The sequence below is a fragment of the Prenolepis imparis genome, unplaced genomic scaffold, assembly GCF_030444845.1.
Source record: "Prenolepis imparis isolate NDT839.2.m4 unplaced genomic scaffold, iyPreImpa1.0 SCAF_478, whole genome shotgun sequence".
Taxonomy (NCBI): Eukaryota; Metazoa; Arthropoda; class Insecta; order Hymenoptera; family Formicidae; genus Prenolepis; species Prenolepis imparis.
This window is the reverse complement of record NW_028141636.1, coordinates 1-18,508: the sequence shown is the minus strand read 5'-3', so window position 1 is coordinate 18,508 and position 18,508 is coordinate 1. Positions and strand designations below refer to the sequence as shown.

The 18,508-nt window shown below is 37.1% G+C and overlaps 2 protein-coding genes and 2 long non-coding RNA genes across 4 annotated transcripts; 1 reads left to right on the top strand and 3 right to left on the bottom strand.

Annotated features, from left to right (window-relative positions):
- Positions 1-600: 600 nt before the first annotated feature.
- Positions 601-14,534, bottom strand: LOC145948589 (uncharacterized). The gene is made up of 3 exons (XR_014427403.1): positions 14,276-14,534; positions 1,533-1,582; positions 601-1,251 (listed from the first exon to the last, which is right to left on the bottom strand). It is a non-coding gene; the product is annotated as an uncharacterized LOC145948589 (long non-coding RNA).
- LOC145948590 (uncharacterized) lies at positions 1,480-15,870 on the top strand. Its single transcript, XR_014427404.1, has 3 exons — positions 1,480-1,690; positions 2,092-2,415; positions 15,504-15,870. It is a non-coding gene; the product is annotated as an uncharacterized LOC145948590 (long non-coding RNA).
- Positions 3,546-12,023, bottom strand: LOC145948592 (uncharacterized). The gene is made up of 2 exons (XM_083058244.1): positions 11,837-12,023; positions 3,546-5,967 (listed from the first exon to the last, which is right to left on the bottom strand). The coding sequence occupies exons 1-2, from the start codon at positions 11,851-11,853 to the stop codon at positions 4,197-4,199; spliced, it is 1,788 nt and encodes a 595-aa protein (XP_082914370.1). The 5' UTR covers positions 11,854-12,023; the 3' UTR covers positions 3,546-4,196.
- Positions 15,871-17,553: 1,683 nt separating the features above from the next.
- LOC145948591 (cytochrome P450 4C1-like) lies at positions 17,554-18,476 on the bottom strand. Its single transcript, XM_083058243.1, has 3 exons — positions 18,412-18,476; positions 18,032-18,211; positions 17,554-17,958 (listed from the first exon to the last, which is right to left on the bottom strand). Exons 1-3 carry the CDS (start codon positions 18,473-18,475, stop codon positions 17,789-17,791), a joined length of 414 nt encoding a protein of 137 aa, XP_082914369.1. The 5' UTR covers position 18,476; the 3' UTR covers positions 17,554-17,788.
- Between the last annotated feature and the right edge of the window lie 32 nt (positions 18,477-18,508).

The following is an 18,508-nucleotide window of genomic DNA, read 5'->3' as shown; positions in this document are numbered from 1 at the left end:
TTCTCTAATTAACATTAATTTATTTATAAGATTGCCGAATTTTACAGAATTTTAACTTCGCAATTATCCATTCTTATAAACAGTACAATTCGTACAATTAAATCACATGTTGCTTTTATCTTATTGTTAGATATTATTTAGTAACGTTCTTAAAAGTTACCTCCATATATAATTAATTATATATCTATATTATATATAAATATTAATTATATTAATATTGTCACACACATCAAAGTTAAGCAGTGTATAGCTATAGCTTTACACATCGATCTGCAGGCAAAGTAGCATAATTTATATTTGTCACATTAGTATAATTATCATTTTTACGAGAGAAATGTGTATGTGTATGCAAACCGCTGAGACTTATATAATTATTAAGAATTCATTACGTTATAATGGGAGAATGAAATAAGACGATATACTCGATTTAGAATCGTGACTGAAAAGATTTGTAACGAGTAAAATCGTGTCGCAAAAGCGACACGATAATCGACACGTTACAAACTTGGAACAACATACACATTAGCACAATTTATAAAATCATAACATGCATTAAAAAAAATCATAACACGAATATCGAATTCTTGATTTTGACGAGAAAAACGTTTAATTAACACTCCTACGTGAAATTGTTATGTCGCACCAATATGGATGTGTATCGAACAATTTAATAAAAAATACTGTCCGCTAAGAGAATTTTTTGCAGCGAATATTTTACGAAACTTACCATAGAAATTTTATATTTTTATTTGAAAGTAGCGCTGATATAATCGGAACGTAGGTTTGTAAATCTAAAGAGATGATTACAGAAGTGTCGACATAGAAAAGATATATTGTTGAAAAATATTTTATTAATTTATGACCGTGCGATGTGGTATACAAAAGAAAAATACAATTTTTCTGGTTTGTCTGATCTTAATTTAACTGAAAAAGTAAGAAAGACATGTCTTGTTTTAACCGATATCTAAAAAGAAAAAGTAAAATGTTTAAAATTGTTTTTACGAATAATTAATACTTAATAGAATATAGGGATGTTTTTCATCATAATTTCATGGATGAATATGATCGATCACGATGTTGCCCTTCGGTTCAGTAGGCAGCTCGCATTAAAAAAAAAAAGCAAAGTGCCTAAAGACGAGCCGCAACGTAATCGTTCGATAATATCTTCGTCTCTTCTTTCTTCTAATACCAAAGATCTTCTCCGTACAGCCATCATCTGTTGGCAACCCCTCGACTTTGGCAACTATGATACTGAAGAAAGAGCGCAAATTTGTTGACAGATCTCAGCAGGAATTTAATGTAACGAAAGCGTTCAAAGTCGGATTAGGTCTCTTTCTCGCACGCGTGTCCTTTCAACGTTTAATTATTTTTTAATTATTTTGAAACTTATTTGTTTACTTATGATCTAGAGATTGAAAATACTGTTCTAAGAGTATTAAGAATTCGACAAAAAATGAACATAACACGTTGAAAAGAACGAAAATTACTTTCAACATTTGTATAAATATACAAATAGGATTACAAATAATCACTTGTTTACGATAGCACAAGTAATAGACCTCAACCTCGCCATATGATCAGTCTGAAAGAAAAAAAAAAAAGAAAAATTAGACAAAGCACAATTTTGGAACAATAGAATTCTTATAAAGAGTCAAAAGTGTGGACAGCCCTTGCAGGATTCTCTCTTCAGGTATATGAACTACCTCGTTAAGACTATTGATTGCTAAACAAGAGCTCTAACTGTCAATACAAAATATAACAATTTTTCCATTGCTTTATCTTATAAATGTAAAAAAAAAAATTATTATAGATATTTATATTGTTTAAGAACATTAATTGAGAGACATTATTTGTAAAAGAATGTAAAAATTACTCTTACAAATTACAAATCGCAGGCGATAACATTTTCTTCCATTAGCATATATCTTTTTAAATTTCACAATTCAGGAATATAATTTTTATAATTTTTGCAAATGGCACTATGTTTTTTTACATTTCAAAGATAATTTATACATTCTTCGCAAATTTAACTTTTTTCGTAAAAGATGTAAGAATCTTTTAGTAATGATATGTATAATAATTACATTCCAGAGTGGCCATCTACTTTCTATCGCGAATATTTCACCCTTCAAGCAGAACACTTTACGGTCTTCACTGTTAGATTATGCGAAGCAGCACTTCAATTAATATTACTCAAGATTATCACAATTTTCCGGACCAAAGAAAGGGAGAAGACACTCGTGGAAAAACGTCGCGAGGGACAGAAGGCGCGGACTGACGATTTCCAAGTTCGAACGGAGAACTTTATAACAAACGAGATGATTTCCACCCACAGGATGTTGCGGCCTAGAGATTAGCCAAGCAAGCTCGTGAAGAGGAAACAGGAAGGGGCGGATAGACCGAGATATCATCTTCGTGAGTTTATCCTGAAAAGTAATATTCTTTCCCTCATATATGCCATATAGTTTTTTTTAATAATTTCGATAACAATTATATATTTTTTCTAAATAATTACATTTTATATATTATATATAATGCAATTATATATTATATATAGTATACAGTATATATAAGTATATATATTATAATATATTTTTTCTAAATAATTATACATTTAATATCGATAGGAAGAATATTTTCAAAATTATTTTTTTTTAATGACATTTGTAGAAAAAAATTTACTCTAAGAGCTCGTTAAGCATAATCACGCATTAATCACGAAACTCGATAAGTGTTGTTATAAATTATTTCTGGAAAATAAAGGAAAAAATAAGACGGAATCTTTCTCTTTCTCTCTCGCTCCGAAATTTCGTCCAATATTACCCAAACGGTCGAAAGGGACTCATTCGATTCGTTATCCATTCTTTCTTTGACCTACCACCGATGGCTTTTTTTCTGTCCTTTCTCAACCGTCGTTCCCATCGTGTCGAACGAGCTAGAATTCTCCCCAGGAAATGCAGCGAGACGTTTCGTACGAATTGCGCGCATCTGTTCCACGTGTGTTTCATATCGGATTAAGCGCGATTAAGGCTTGACATAGTCGTATAGTTTGAAGACAAAATTATTCATGAGTATCAGAATTTATAAAGAGATCATTTTTGCCTATTATAGTAAAATAAATTCGACAATAATTATTTTTAAATAAAATTATACATATTTGTAACTGTATATTAATTTGTGCAAGCTCTTTCATAAATTAAACATTACGATTTCATTGATTGTTAGATTGTCGCTTCGTCTGGAATTATTAATTCATTCTACATCAGACGCGTAATGTAAAATAAATTATTAAACTTGTTAGATAAGCATATCATTTAAATTTTATATTTCTGTTAGAATTACCGATTCCATTATAAAAAAAAACATAAACAACCGCTCTTTCCGGCCGCAAACCTCTTCCCAAGTTCACTGATAGATAGTGTTGTGTGCCTCGAACAAGGCACTGGGGTTGCGCCGAATTAAGGATGAGGATCCTCGGGTCGTGCAGGACTTCGTAGGAAGTTAGGAGTGTTGTACTCTTTTCTTTCTCTTAAAATACACTTTTATTTCGGATTGAATATGGTTTCGCTTTATTTCTCGTCCTTTCTTTAAATATATATTCGCGTAACATTCGATGAGCGTATATTCGTATTCCTCTCAATAATTCAGGTCGTTGTTAGTGAGTCTCGTTCTGATGTTCTGGTTTCTTATTAGCGACCACGTCTTGATGTTTAGGAATTGTATTCGAGACTGCCTTCGCGGGCGGGCTCTCCGTCCTATATCCTCTTTGTTTCTTGGATTTCTTTCGGGAGAGGCCCTTGGAAACAGGTCTCTGATTGGTTAACAATACTCACGCGTTTTTGGTCTAATTGCAAGCGAAGCAGGTCGAAGTCCCTGGTCTTCGCTTGCATCTCGCGGTTTCCGGTGCTTCGCGCGTGTCTCGCTGCGTTAGCGTTTTCACGCGACGAGCGTTTGTCGAGAGCGCTCTTTTATAAGCAAAAATGTTTTACAGTATTCTATAAAGATATTCAGTAAATTCTAATTTCTAATAACTACTGGTTATAGTTCGGGCTATAACATTCCTCCCCCGTAAAAAAAAGAAAAACGGAGGTACGAAGTTTTTCGCTTTCTTATCTTATTTTTGTTAAGATTATTTCTAATGCTACGTACAGTTATAATTCCCGTTTACAATGTAGTTTTATAATCGTTTCTTATTTCTAAAATCTAGTACTTTGGCTTCTTCTTAATATTGACCTTGGTATGCCAGAGTCATCGACTATCCTAACTGATGGTCGTCTTTTGTTTTTATTTCTTTGTCGTATTATTATCCAAAATACTATAATGGTTATTATAATTAATATTATTATTATTCCGCTAGATGTCATCGGATAGATAAATTGTTTCGTTGCGTAGAAGTTTTGTTCGTTGTTTTGTAAGTCGTTATCTATATCTGTTAATTTGAGGTTTGTTAATTCTAAACGATGTTGTGAGATATTTTCTAGCGTGTCTTCGTTATGTCTTGTTATATTTCCGTCTCCTGGAATTGTTATATTGATACTAGGTAGAAAGGTTTCTAGAACGGTTTCGTATGTTTTTTCTTCTGTTTCTATTATTGTGTCTGGTGTTGTCAGTTTACAATTTCCGTTTAGCGTAATTTCGCCGGTATTTCTTATTATTTTATTTTCGAGCTGACCGTCACATTGTATGGTTATCGTTTGTTCGGCGTCCGTCGAGTATAACCAGGTGTGCTCTTGGTGTAATGCTATCCATAACATGTGGGTTGAGACATAGTGTCTTACATTACATTTGCTCTGATAATGTTGTCGCTGCGTATACATTTGAATTTCGCATGGTGCGTCTAAATCTACGCGGTGTATAGGTGAATTGCGTTTACATACATATTGTGTATTAATTTTATTACAATTTCGCAATTCGCTTTCCGTCATTGTCGCATATGTTAATTTTTCTTTATCTATAACAATTATTTGATTATCTATTTTGATATAATTGTATACATTATTATAGGATGGTGTGGGGAATTTTATTACTTTTACAATATCATAGGTCGGTTGCGCAATTAAAGGGAAACGCAAAATAGTATATATTGTTGTCGGATCACAGTACGCTGTTATCGCGGTGTTTTTTTCTATCGCTGACCAGTCGTCTGTGTGGACTTTAAAAGGAAAATATAATCCTTCAGGCAGTTGCGCTGCCGCTTCTTTTAAATGGATTACAATGTCATTAATTGGCATTAATTTAGGGTGCATTTCGCCTTTTCGTATATATGTTAAATATTCCATTATATTTTCTGCGTCCTTTACTAATTCGCTTAGAATTGTATCTATGGCCCTGAAATGGTCACGTATTTCCTCTAAAGAAATAGATTCGGTTATTGTTTTTCGCAATATTTTCTCGTTATGTTCAATTATATTTTCTAATTTATCTAAATGCGCTACAGTAGCATTTACTAATTTTAATTGGTTTCTAATCGCGTGTTCTGTTACTTGTCGATTATTTTCTAATAATTCTAGCTGTTCGTTTATGCGTTTTTCGTCATTTGCGTCCATGGTCCCGAATAATGTTTTCGCTATTGAGCCTATTCCGTCTATTAGTCCTCGACGTTTGGTTATAGGTCTTTTGTATATAGTGTTGATTTGATTCATTATGTTATTTAAATATTTTAATTTTCGTTTCGCGATATTATTTGAATTGATACATATGTTCTTATAATAAGGAAGTCGCAAAATCGTTGAATCGCACATTATTTCTGTTTGTTTTAGATAACTTTTTATTTGTTCTTGTCTGTAGTTTAGGGGTGCTAAGTCTAATTTTACTACTAATTTCCATGTTTTCTTGGAATAGTGTAGTTGACCAATTTGCTCAAAGTATATCCCTGGGCTATGCTTGAATTCCGTTATTTTATACGGTCGATTCTTCTCGCGTTGATTCGCGGATGCTGCAGCGTTGCAGATTAAGAGTGTGAGTGTCCTGTAATAATATATTGAGTTTTTATTTTATCTTTAATGGTATTGCTTTGGTTCGCAACTTTTATCAGGTGAGAACGGTGTTAGTTTCTTATGTGACTCTTGAGTCCTGAGATGCTTCTGCATCTCATCGCTTAGTCTTATGACAACTTTGGTGCCGCAAAGATTGATAACAAAAAATTTATAATGAGTTCTGAATTGTGGTTCAACTGCGTGGCTTGTGCCGATTTTACTCCGTGGTGGGAGCCTTTATGCTCCGGGTGTAGGCGTGCGGTGCGTCGTGCACCGGTGGTGGGGCCGGAGCTACCCGCCACTCGTTTAGGACGGGCCCGTGCGGCTATCCGCCGGATCGCGGGCACCCCGTTTTCCCTTCGGGTGTCCGTTGACGTTGCAACGGGGGTGCGTTCTGTGCAGGAGGTGGTGCCTGTGCCTCCCGAAGAGGCGTTCATGATTCCGGCCATGCGGACCCTTGAGGCCTTACAACAAGGGCGGCCTCTTCCTTACGGTTTCGCTGACCGTGACACCGACGAGGAAGATGATTAAGTAAGTATTAATTTTCTATAAATAGCTTTAATCTATTCGTATGCATGCGCACTGCTTTTCTTCCTTTTTTAATTGTGTAATTTACGTCGGAATTCTTTTCGGTTATTACGTAAGGTCCTGCCCATAGTGCATCTAATTTTTTCGATCGTCCCCGTCGGAGCGTCTCGTCGTATACTAGTACTTTGTCGCCTATCTTAAATTTTGTTTCTTTCGCGGATTTATCGTAGTACCCTTTGGCTTTTATTTTGTCTTCTTTAATATTCTCTTTCGCGAGTTGATTTGACGCCCGTATTCTTTCTTTTAATTCTTGCGAGTAGTCGTCGTAACTATACGTTAGTTTGGGCGGTCTCGCTAGAGCTGTCGGTAGGTCCGCTTGATGCCCGTATACTAATTCGAAAGGTGTATGCCCCGTAACCGTGTGTGGGGTCGTGTTATACGTAAACATTGCGTAGGGAATCCACTCGTCCCAGTCTGTTTGGTCGGCATTTATATAGTGTCTTAAATATTCGGCTAACGTACGGTGTGAACGCTCTAATGCTCCGTTGCTTTCGGGGTGATAAGCTGTTGTCTGAATTTTATCGATTTTAAGTAATTTGCACGTATTCTTAAATATTTCACTTACAAAATTTGTTCCTTGGTCGGTTAGAATTTTTTCGGGAATTCCGTATTCGAAAATTATTTTCGTGGCGAATTCTTTCGCGACCGTGTTAGCTTCTTGGTTTGCGATCGGTATCGCTTTGCTAAATTTTGTTAAATTATCTTGGAAAGTTAGTAAATATTTATTTCCGTTATTAGTAATTGTTAACGGTCCGACTATATCTAACGCGCATTTTTCGAATGGTTTACTCGGCGTGTCCGTAATAATGAGGGGTGCTTTTACTCGTCGCGATAATTTATTTTTCTGGCAGGATTCGCATTTCGAGATATATTTTTCGACGTCTCTTGTTAATCCTGGCCAGTTATGTTTTAATCGAATTCTTTTTATTGTGCGTTCGATTCCCTGATGTCCTCCTGTGGGTGCATCATGATATTCGTAGAGTATTTGTTGTTTCTCCTCTTCGGTATATACTCTTGCGTTATCGGCGAGTTTTTCTTCTCTCTCTTCTTCCTCTTCTTCTACTTTGAAGATTTCTCTCTTTCTTCTCTCGCTTGTATCTCGAGTTACGTGTCGACTTAGCGCGTCGGCGTTCGCGTTTGCTCGTCCGGCCTTGTGAATTATCTCGTAATCGTATTCTTCTAATTTTAATCTCCAGCGGATGAGTCTTGATCCGGGGTCCGTGACGTTAAATAGCCAAATTAGAGGTTTATGGTCGGTTATTATTTTAAATTTTGTTCCATAGACATATGGTCGAAAATGTTTAACTGCCCATACGATTGCTAACAATTCTTTTTCGGTCGTATTATAATTTTGCTCTGCCCGAGATAACACTCGGCTGGCGTAAGCGATAGGTCGGTCATTGCCTACCGGTCCCTGTGACAGCACGGCTCCGATTGCGTAGTCGGAGGCATCGGTGGTCACGTTGAATTCTTCGATGAAGTCCGGATATTTTAACACTGGCGCGGTCATTAATTTTTCTTTTAGGGTGTCGAACGCGATTTGTTGTTCGTTTCCCCATACAAAAACTTCCGTCTTTTTTGTTAGTTTTGTTAACGGTTTCGCGATTCGCGAGAAATCTTCAATGAATTTGCGATAGTAGCCCGCTAGTCCGATAAACGATTGTATGTCTTTTATTTTTTGTGGCATCGGAAAATTTTTTACCGCGTCTAGTTTCGACGGATCGGGTAATATGCCGTTCTCGGAAATAATATGCCCTAAGTATATTACTTCTTTACGTAAAAATTCGCACTTTTCCGGTTGCAATTTTAAATTATGTTTTCGTAATCTCTGTAGTACTTCCACGAGTCTTTTGTTATGATCCTCCAAACTGGATCCGTATATTACGATGTCGTCGAGATAAACGAGACATCTGAGCCCTTGTATCCCTGTTAGTACCGAATTCATTAATCGTTGGAAGGTCGCAGGCGCGTTTTTTAATCCAAACGGCATTCGGTTGAACTCGTAGTGTCCATAGGGGGTTGAAAAGGCGGTTTTGTTTTTATCGCGCTCAGCCATCGGTATCTGGTGATATCCTGATGCTAGATCAAGCGTCGTAAAATATTTGGCGTTCCCTAACTGGTCCAATATATCGGTAATATTAGGCAGAGGAAATGAGTCGCCTATAGTTAAATCGTTAACTTTCCGGAAGTCTACTACTACCCTGAGTCTTTGTTTTCCTGACGCATCGGCTTTTTTCGGCACTACTAATAATGGAGCATTCCATTGACTCATGCTTGTTCTAATAATTTGGTCTTTTAGCATTCCTTGCACTTGCTTATTTACTTCTGCTTTATGCTTCTCGGGAAGGCGGTATGGTCTTACGTTGACGGGCGAGGTGTCGGCGCGCGTGTTTATCTCGTGCTTTATCGTCGCGGTGCATGTCAGTGGTTCTTCATTTAAATGAAATATATCGCTATATTCTTCGCATATCCGTTGTACTGAGCGTTTTTCTTCGACGTTTAGATGATCCGTGCGTAATAATTGTCAGATTCGTTCGTCGCGCGTTGACGAGTTATGAGTGTCGCCCGTGTGTATCGTGTACTTTGTGTGCGTTATCTTCACATACGTCTTCTACGGTTACGAGCGGCGTACTAATCTCTAGTCTCGTCGGTCGTATTAATTATACTGACGGGGCACACAAAATTTTTTGGTTCTACCAGGCATCGTCCGATATATATTCCCGGTGCTGTTTCTTCGGCCTTTATCACGCCTATCTTATTACGATTCGTTGCCGTTTGTATTATCGTTTCGCTACGCGGTTTTAATTGAATTTTATTGTACGGTCGTAATTTTAATACGGCGTTTCCTATTTGAATCTCCTGTTTTTTGTAATCGCACGTGACTTGTTGCTTTTGTAGAAAATCGATTCCTATGATCCCTTCGTATTCCATTGGGAAGTCGTCCTTTACGACATAAATCGCGTGTTTGATTTTTCGGCTGCCTAGATCGATAGTCGCGTAGAATTTTCCTATTGTTCGCGCTTTATGCCCGGTTATGCCGATCAAAGTAATTTTGTCGTTGTATATCTCGGTTTCACCTTTCAGGTGTTTAACTTTTATTAAAGAGACAGTAGCTCCAGAATCGTAGAGCATGTTAATCTTGCCGTTCTTTACTTCGCGTATAGGTAGAGTTATTAAATTCAGGCTCGCTGCTCCACGAGGCGTCTGTCGCACGTGAGTCACCTGATATTCTATCGCGCGTGTCTTTTTATTATTTTCTTCTTGCCGTTCTTCCTCGTCATTGCTATACTCGGAGTCGGTATCTCTTTTTCGCGATTTCGGTTTCTTACTGTTCTCAATTTTATTTATGCTTCGCGATTTTTTATTATCGGTTCCCTTATCGCGGTCCGGTGTATTTGTTTTCGGCCTTCCATTTAAAGTCCAACACTCGTCGCGATTATGTCCGCGTTTTTTGCAATAATTGCAGAATTTCTCTACGGTATTTGCGCGAGGGGGCTTGTCCGGTTTTGGGAGCGCGTATTTACTGCTGCGGCAATCGCGTCCGTAATGTCCCGATTTTCCGCATTTATAACATTGCGTGGTTTTATGTTGACCTTGTCGCGGTTGTTGCCCAGTTTTGCTTTGTGATGCATTTGTCATTCGCGATGCGTTAGATCCTATTAACTTTTCTTCTGCGGTTGCGCCCGTTATCGCTTCTTGGAGTGTTGTGTATCGTTGTGATCGCACGAGTATTTTCAATTCGTTACGTAACCCGAATTGGAAATTTAATAATGCTTGGCTTTGTATGGTTTCTAAAATAGCACGCTTATAGGTGCTCGAACGCTTTTCTCCCTCAATCATTGAGCTATATAATTTCCTGGCAAGTTTGTCGACGCGTTGTCCGAAACTCTGTGCCGGTTCGTTAAAGTTTTGCTTGAGCGAATTGAACTCGATTTGTAAATGCGCTGTACTCCGCTTACTTTGATAAGAATTTTCTAGTTGGTCTTTCAATTCTTCGAACGTTTGAATGTCTCGTGTCTCGAAATCTTGCATGGCTTTTCCCCGTAATTTAGTAAATAATATTCCTTGAATTAACGCTTCCTCGTCATCAGGGTGAATATTTTTAATTGCGTACGTACAGGAGTTTAGAAATTCTTGTAATCGGGTTCGCGTTGTGCCGTCGAACTCCGGTATCATTATTCGCGCCTCCTTTAGTGACATGTACCGTTGTGAGGCATTCCGCCGATTTCGGATGTCACGCTCGGTTCGTCCGTAAGCCATACGAGGCTCGTGCTCTTCGTCCGAATCTCGATCATAAGCGCGTTCGCGGGATCTAATCTGCCTATTGTCTAAGCGCCTATCCGCTCCCTGTTCGCGTGTGTGTTCGCGTAGATTCCGTCGATCTCCTGCGTCTCGATTTCGAGGGTAGTCGCGGTGATCACGTTGATTATTTCTGTCTCGCTCGGGAGTGAGTTCGCGTAGATCTTGCCGACTGTCGCATCTCTCTTCCGCATTTTGATTACGGGTGTGTTCACGGAGATGTCGATTATCGCGGTGCCTATTTGCATCCCGTTTGCGTGCGCGTTCGCGGGAGCTTTGACGACTCTCGTCTGATCTCTCTCCGCGTGACCTCCAATCGTACATTTTATTTATTTCTGTCCGCATTTCGATTTGTAAATCTCGTAGGCCTTGCAATACGTCGCGCATCATAGGATTTTCCTCGTTCGCGTTGTTTTCGACGGGTGTCCTATGTTCGGCGGGTGTCCTGTGTACGTCGACTTCTACGCGATGTACGTTTCCGCGCTCTATAGTTTCGCGTAGGCGACCAATTTCGCGGTCCACAGCACCCACGGATACGTCCGCTGCACCATTTGGTGGGGTGTGCATTACCGACATGTTATCTTCGTTAGAGTCAAAATCGCTACTATCGTACGTAGTTGACCATCCGCTTTTCTGTGACGCGTTGCTAGGGGTTTTGCTTGCGCGTATTTTAATTTCTTTTATATTTTCGTTATTACCGTCTGTTCGCGTCTTTAGTATACTTTCGTCAAAACTATCGAAGGGGAACTCGCGTTTAACAATGACGTTCGCGGGTAATTCGTTTTCGCTTTCGCTTGAATATTCGTTCTCTAATTTTCTCCGAACTCGCTCGAGTCTTTCTACAGTTAAGGGTAACGCTTGAATCGCTCGTTTGGCTGAGTCGCTATGTAGCCAAGATTTGTTCGCTATCGGTTTCGGGGATGTCTTGTTCCCTTCCGACATTCACGCAGAAATATTATAAGGATCGGACTTACAGTATTACGGTTCGCATCGTTACGCTCTTTATCGCTACGGCTTGGCTGCTGCTACTGCAACTCGATCGCTCGTGGGCTGATAACGGCTGGCGGCTCGGTGCTCGTGATTGATACGGCAGGTCGTCGCTCGGTGATGATGCGTTGTCCGTGAGATTATCGCAGGTCGGCGTTGTCCTTGGGACGTTGGCGATCCTACTCGATTCTCAGCTGCTTGCTTATCGCTCTTCGTACTGCTTGCGTTGTCCGTCCTTCACTTTCACTGCACTGTGACTTCTGCTTATTTCCGTCAGCTGTTTTTCTAACTGACGTGCCTGCTTCCACACGTTGTGTATGTGTGTATTGCGGGTCTTATTTTTTAGTATGCTGCTTTCTGTGTTGTCCGTCGATTATTTCGACGTGCCTGATTTTTCTAATACTTTTGTATTGTTTTCAGGTCTTCAGGTTCCTGCTGGTCCTGGCGGTCCGTCGGCGCGATTCCACCGCTGCCACCAATTTTGTTGTGTGCCTCGAACAAGGCACTGGGGTTGCGCCGAATTAAGGATGAGGATCCTCGGGTCGTGCAGGACTTCGTAGGAAGTTAGGAGTGTTGTACTCTTTTCTTTCTCTTAAAATACACTTTTATTTCGGATTGAATATGGTTTCGCTTTATTTCTCGTCCTTTCTTTAAATATATATTCGCGTAACATTCGATGAGCGTATATTCGTATTCCTCTCAATAATTCAGGTCGTTGTTAGTGAGTCTCGTTCTGATGTTCTGGTTTCTTATTAGCGACCACGTCTTGATGTTTAGGAATTGTATTCGAGACTGCCTTCGCGGGCGGGCTCTCCGTCCTATATCCTCTTTGTTTCTTGGATTTCTTTCGGGAGAGGCCCTTGGAAACAGGTCTCTGATTGGTTAACAATACTCACGCGTTTTTGGTCTAATTGCAAGCGAAGCAGGTCGAAGTCCCTGGTCTTCGCTTGCATCTCGCGGTTTCCGGTGCTTCGCGCGTGTCTCGCTGCGTTAGCGTTTTCACGCGACGAGCGTTTGTCGAGAGCGCTCTTTTATAAGCAAAAATGTTTTACAGTATTCTATAAAGATATTCAGTAAATTCTAATTTCTAATAACTACTGATTATAGTTCGGGCTATAACAATAGAAATTCTTATCGCATACAGTCGTTCCGTCTTATTTCAGCTGTTTCAGGGTTGCAAGAAATAGGGGAAAAAGGGAAAATAAATACTTAGAGAACAAGGCAACTCGTGAGAATAATCTCAGTCTTGTGATATTTATTTCGGAGCAAGATTAAATTTTCGAATTTTGATTAAACAATAATAATCAATTAATCAAATAAACTTGTTCGCGCAAATTAACTTCATCTTCTCAGACTTTTTTTTTTTTTTAATTTCAGATACAGAGCGAAAATATATGAAAAATTTCGATAAATAAAATTCGCTCCAGATTCGCGACGAACAAAATCAATTGTCGTTTCGATTAAAATTAATATCGAGTTTCTAGAACGCCCAGTATATGTAAAGTCGGAGCTCTTTGCAGCGTCGAATTTGCCATTACAATTTCTGATTAGTGCGATAGGGGTCAGTCGTTCGGAGCAAAGAGAGAGAGAGAAGTCGTGGTCGAAGCGCATTGTTGGGATGACTCATCGCGCGCGTTTTAGTTTATTTTCCTTGCGAACCGAATCAACGCGCGACTCTCAATGATATACCGCGCCGCCGCTTTTTTTCTCCTCTAAGGTCACGTTTTTTTAAATGCTCGTTTACGCAACCATGCCGCCCGATAAAATGCGCTCCCCCAATTCAATTCATTCACGCGCGAGGATCATGCGCGATACTTTGGGCCCGAATTCTGTTACAATGAAAGATAGAGAAAGAGAAACGTAAAAAACACACACGTATATACATATATGTACATATTTCGTAAATGTAAATGTACATGATCTAGACCTCTTTCCCGCGTATTTTATGCGAAGGTGGCATTAAATTTACAGCCGCGTTTTACAAATGGTATATTATAAACTTTTTTAGATGTGAGTTTAATTTAAAACACAGAAAAAAATAAAAACAGATATATAAATATATTTTACACGAAAAAAAATTAAATTTAAAGTTGCGTTATATGATGCACCATTGAAATATATAATTAAAACGTTTCTCACTTAAACTTGAAAATAGAGGGAAAATATTAGATTGCGCGGGAGAGGAGAAAAGGAATTAAATTTAATTAAATTCCTTGAAAAATTTAGATAGAAAAATATAATTGCAGAGTGTTGCAATTCGCGATTCAAATACGCGATAAGTATATCTCGTCGATAAAAAATTATTATTCAAAAGAAAGGCTATAAAAAAAAATATAGAAAGTGATACATCCACGAGTATAAAAAGAGAGGAAAGACTTGTTGCAGCAAATCGAGAAGAAAAGAATTAAATTAAAATCGTGATTCACCTGGTTCCTCTAATCGTTGAAGAAGAAGACCGAACTTGTATCACACAAGATTAGTTGATATATAACGACACCCGGTATATGACATAAGCGTCCTCCCGCGGGAGGAAGATACTCGTTTCCGGCCGGCGCGATACTAGCGGAAATACTCGGGAAACCATCGATTACGATACGAACCTTTTTTCCAATAACGATAACGAACCGCGACGTTCCAGAGCGTTTTCTCTGGGACCGACGACGACGACGAACCGTCGTACGCGGCATCCTGAGGGCGACTGGACGAGCGGATTTGCGGACCGCCACTGCATGAGAAAAAGGAAGAATGAAAGAGAGGGGCACAGAAAACGGGCACACGTGGTGTGCCCATGGGCGCAGCCCAGGAATTTTATGGGGCCCCTAGCTAAGGGAACCCGCTGGAATTTTCCTTCAACTCTGTGGGAATCACCGACCGTAAAAATCGCAAAAAAATGTCACAATTGCAAAAGAAGGCGACAGTTGTTTTATTTCAGCAGAGATTTACGCGTTGGAAAATATTAAATATTTTAGATTAAATTTTTAATGTGACAGATTTGTATAAATTACACGAAAATGTGAATATTTATATTATTTTTATGTAGAGAGAGAGAGAGATTATTTATAAAATTTAATATATATATTTATATAATAAGGCAGAAGCTAACGTCGGAGATAAAATTTTCGTAAAGGTGAGAGCTCTCGTCCCCGTAAAAGGGATCGAAGCAGGGTCAAAGAGCACTGTCCTACGGCACGAGGGGACATGATGGAATTTGCATTTCCTGTCTACGATGAATAATTCCGGGCGAGATCGGCCGTGATGGTCGCACACGTTTTCGAATTAGGCCCCCACGTGTACTCGAAATCGAGACCGAAATATCGGCTCTGTATAGACCTATGAAATATGATTCTTACTTCTGGACATGTTCATAATTATTTCTTGAGACCTCATTTATTATGAAAGTTTAAATCCGGATTATTTTTCTGACGAAAAACTCATTATTTGTCACAATTATTTCTGAGTTAATTTGCAACAATAAAAATATTACGTTTGGCATCAAATTGTTTGCGAAGAATTATACGAATTTTAATAAAAAAATTCGCATCTTCGTATAAATAAATTTGAAGAAATATAAAAAAAGAAGAAAAAATATTTAAGCGTTCTCCATTGAATATATAATGTAAACTAAAATATTACAAATATCGACGCGCTGTAAAGTTCTTGCGAAGAAAATCCACGTTCGGAAGACGAAGGGTCCCGACACACGAGGGTTGGCTGGCTTCCCGGGGTGAAGAAATGAGAAAGACAAGAACGCGGGAAGAGAGGAAAGGGGATGCGAGGATATTTATGGGAACAGCTGTTCGTCGCTGATGCGCACCTACACAGGGAGGAGTCTTCACAGCGGACCCTTTCACGGATCTCTCACTCAGGTATGTACGTGCAACACGTGTCGCGCCCGCGTTGCACTTGGGGAACCGCCGCTCCCGATGACTCATACGGGGTACGATACGCTTCGCACATGAAGGAACGAAGCAATGGGCCCACTGTGACCTCCGGGGCCATTGAAGCTATATACACAGTGACGCATTTCTGATTTCTGACACGCCTCTGGTGGTCTCAAGTTAAGCTTCCTACAAAAATTAATTTAACAGAAAGTCGTGCTCTCTATTTAAATTCAGATCATTAAAATCATATAAATTCTCCCCCATCAATTACAACGAATTAAAAAAATATATTTGTACATATTTTATTTTTAGAATTCATTATTTTTAGAATTCATTCATATCAAAAGACAATTGCTACAGCATTTTTTGAATGTACATTTTCTGTCAACATATTATTACTAGATTAAATAATAGCATGCATATGAGTAACAATATTTGTTTTTTAACATAAATCTTGAGAAAAGAAAGATTTTATTAAAACAAATATCTTGAAATTATCAAGATCAAAATTTTTCTATTTGATAAAAATAGGAAATGTACACAGAGAAAATTTTCTCTTAGAATTTACCCTGAAAATCATGATAATCGTGAGACAATATGGTATGAAAAGAATTTTATGAGAATTTCTCTGATTAATATTTATCACAATAAAAATAATATCTATCACAATAAAATATAAAACATATTTGATTAATTTTATTAAACTGCATAGTAAAATTGATCAAACATATTTTATATTTTATTGTTATAGATATTATTATTTTTATTGTGATAAATATTAATCAGAGAAATTCTCATACAATTCTTTCTATACCATATTGTGTCTCACGATTACCATGATTTTCATGGTAAATTATAAAAGAAAATTCTCTCTGTGTACAAAAATAAATTTAACGAAAAGTCGTGCTCTCTATTTAAATTCGGATCATTAAGTAATCATATAAATTCTCTCTCTCATTAATTACAACGAATTAAAAAAATATATTTGTACATCATATTTTTATTTGTAGATCCATTTATATCAAAAGACAATTGCTACAAAATTTTTTAAATGTACATTGTCGGTCAACATATTATTTTCATAATACTAGATTAAATAATAGCATACATATGAGTAACAATACTTTTTTTTTAATATGAATCTTTAGAAAAGAAAGATTTTATTAAAACAAATAAATATCTTGAAATTATATTGATCAAAATTTTTCTATTTGATAAAAATAAGAAATGTACATTTCACAGAATTTTATTTACACGTAAACGACACCGTAATAAAAAAGGGGAGATGAAATTCTTTTCAACATGTTATAATATCGTATATAGTACGAATAATATTAATATACAACTTATCTCTGAGTTGTATGTTATTATTTATATATATTTTTAAGTTGTATACTGATTTTATTAAAAGGTACTTTACTCAATTTATTTATGTGAAAAATTCTTTTATACTTGAATATCTTTTACACAAAAAAGTTTTATATGAAAAAATGTTAAGACATTACATATTAATATTTTGCAGCTATAATCGTATATATGCTGTTACAGATACAATTTAAAAACTATAACTATAATGAAATTTCGCCACAGCTTTTGTAGCTGCTATAATGAAATTTTATAATTACTATCATTTTTTGACATATATAGATACAGAAATATTTTCTTAGTATGAGCAATCAAAATGTTAAGCCCATCCAAATTTTTGCTCGCAAACAAAATGTTTTTATCTTTTCATTGTTTCATTGAACAAGATGCGAAAAGCAGAGAAACGTGTATTTTATTATAACTTTATACAATATAAACATCATTATATTAGCTTTATATGTTTTTATTGCGATTATAGATTACAATAAGAGATTCTTATTCACGATGAACTTATTGTTAGACACATACAGGGATCTTAAAAGATATCCTGCGTATATATTATCACGATTAAATATATCATGTTTACATATATGATATGTTTATTGTTGAACGTATAAAAATATATAATAATTTTTTTTATTTTTTTTAACACACTTTTTACACTCATGTAGTATCGGTGTTAGTTTCAAATGCCTATTTGCCATTTCTGATTGGAATGAATTTTACACGAACCGGATGAGAAGGACGAATTATTAAATCGAACTTCAATCGGACATCTTTTATATTATCTACTGGCTCCAAATAAAAATTTTGCACCAAAGGAGCTATCATAGCCTTCAACTCCAGCAGACCGAATCGTTGACCTATAATTGAAAGTGTATCAAAATTTATTCGTCCTCTCTCGTCGAGAAGAAACGAAAATCGCAATCAATTTACCAATACAGTTTCTCGGTCCAGCGCTGAACGGTACATAAGAATAAAGATGACGATTCTGAATCTTTTCGGGTAAAAATCTATCCGGATCAAATACATCTGGATTTGACCAAAAATTGGGATCTCTGTGAAGTTTGTAGATATTAATATGTAAGATGGTTCCCACAGGCACGATATATGACTCTGAAAAACGCATTATAAAATCAGATGCAATTTATAAAGATAAGAATTCCTTTGAGAAATAAAATGTTAATAATATTTTCTGTCCTTAAAATATTAGAACAATTAAACTTTATTGTAAACTTATTTTACATTTCATAATACTCACTGTGTAATGTGATAGATTCAAAGCAAAATTTTGCAGCAAAAGAATTATTACTTACGTAATTTTACGTCTTCCGCAGCTTTTCGTGATATTAGAAACACGCTGGGATACAAACGTAGCATTTCCTTTAGTACTCTGCGTTGATACCACTGCTT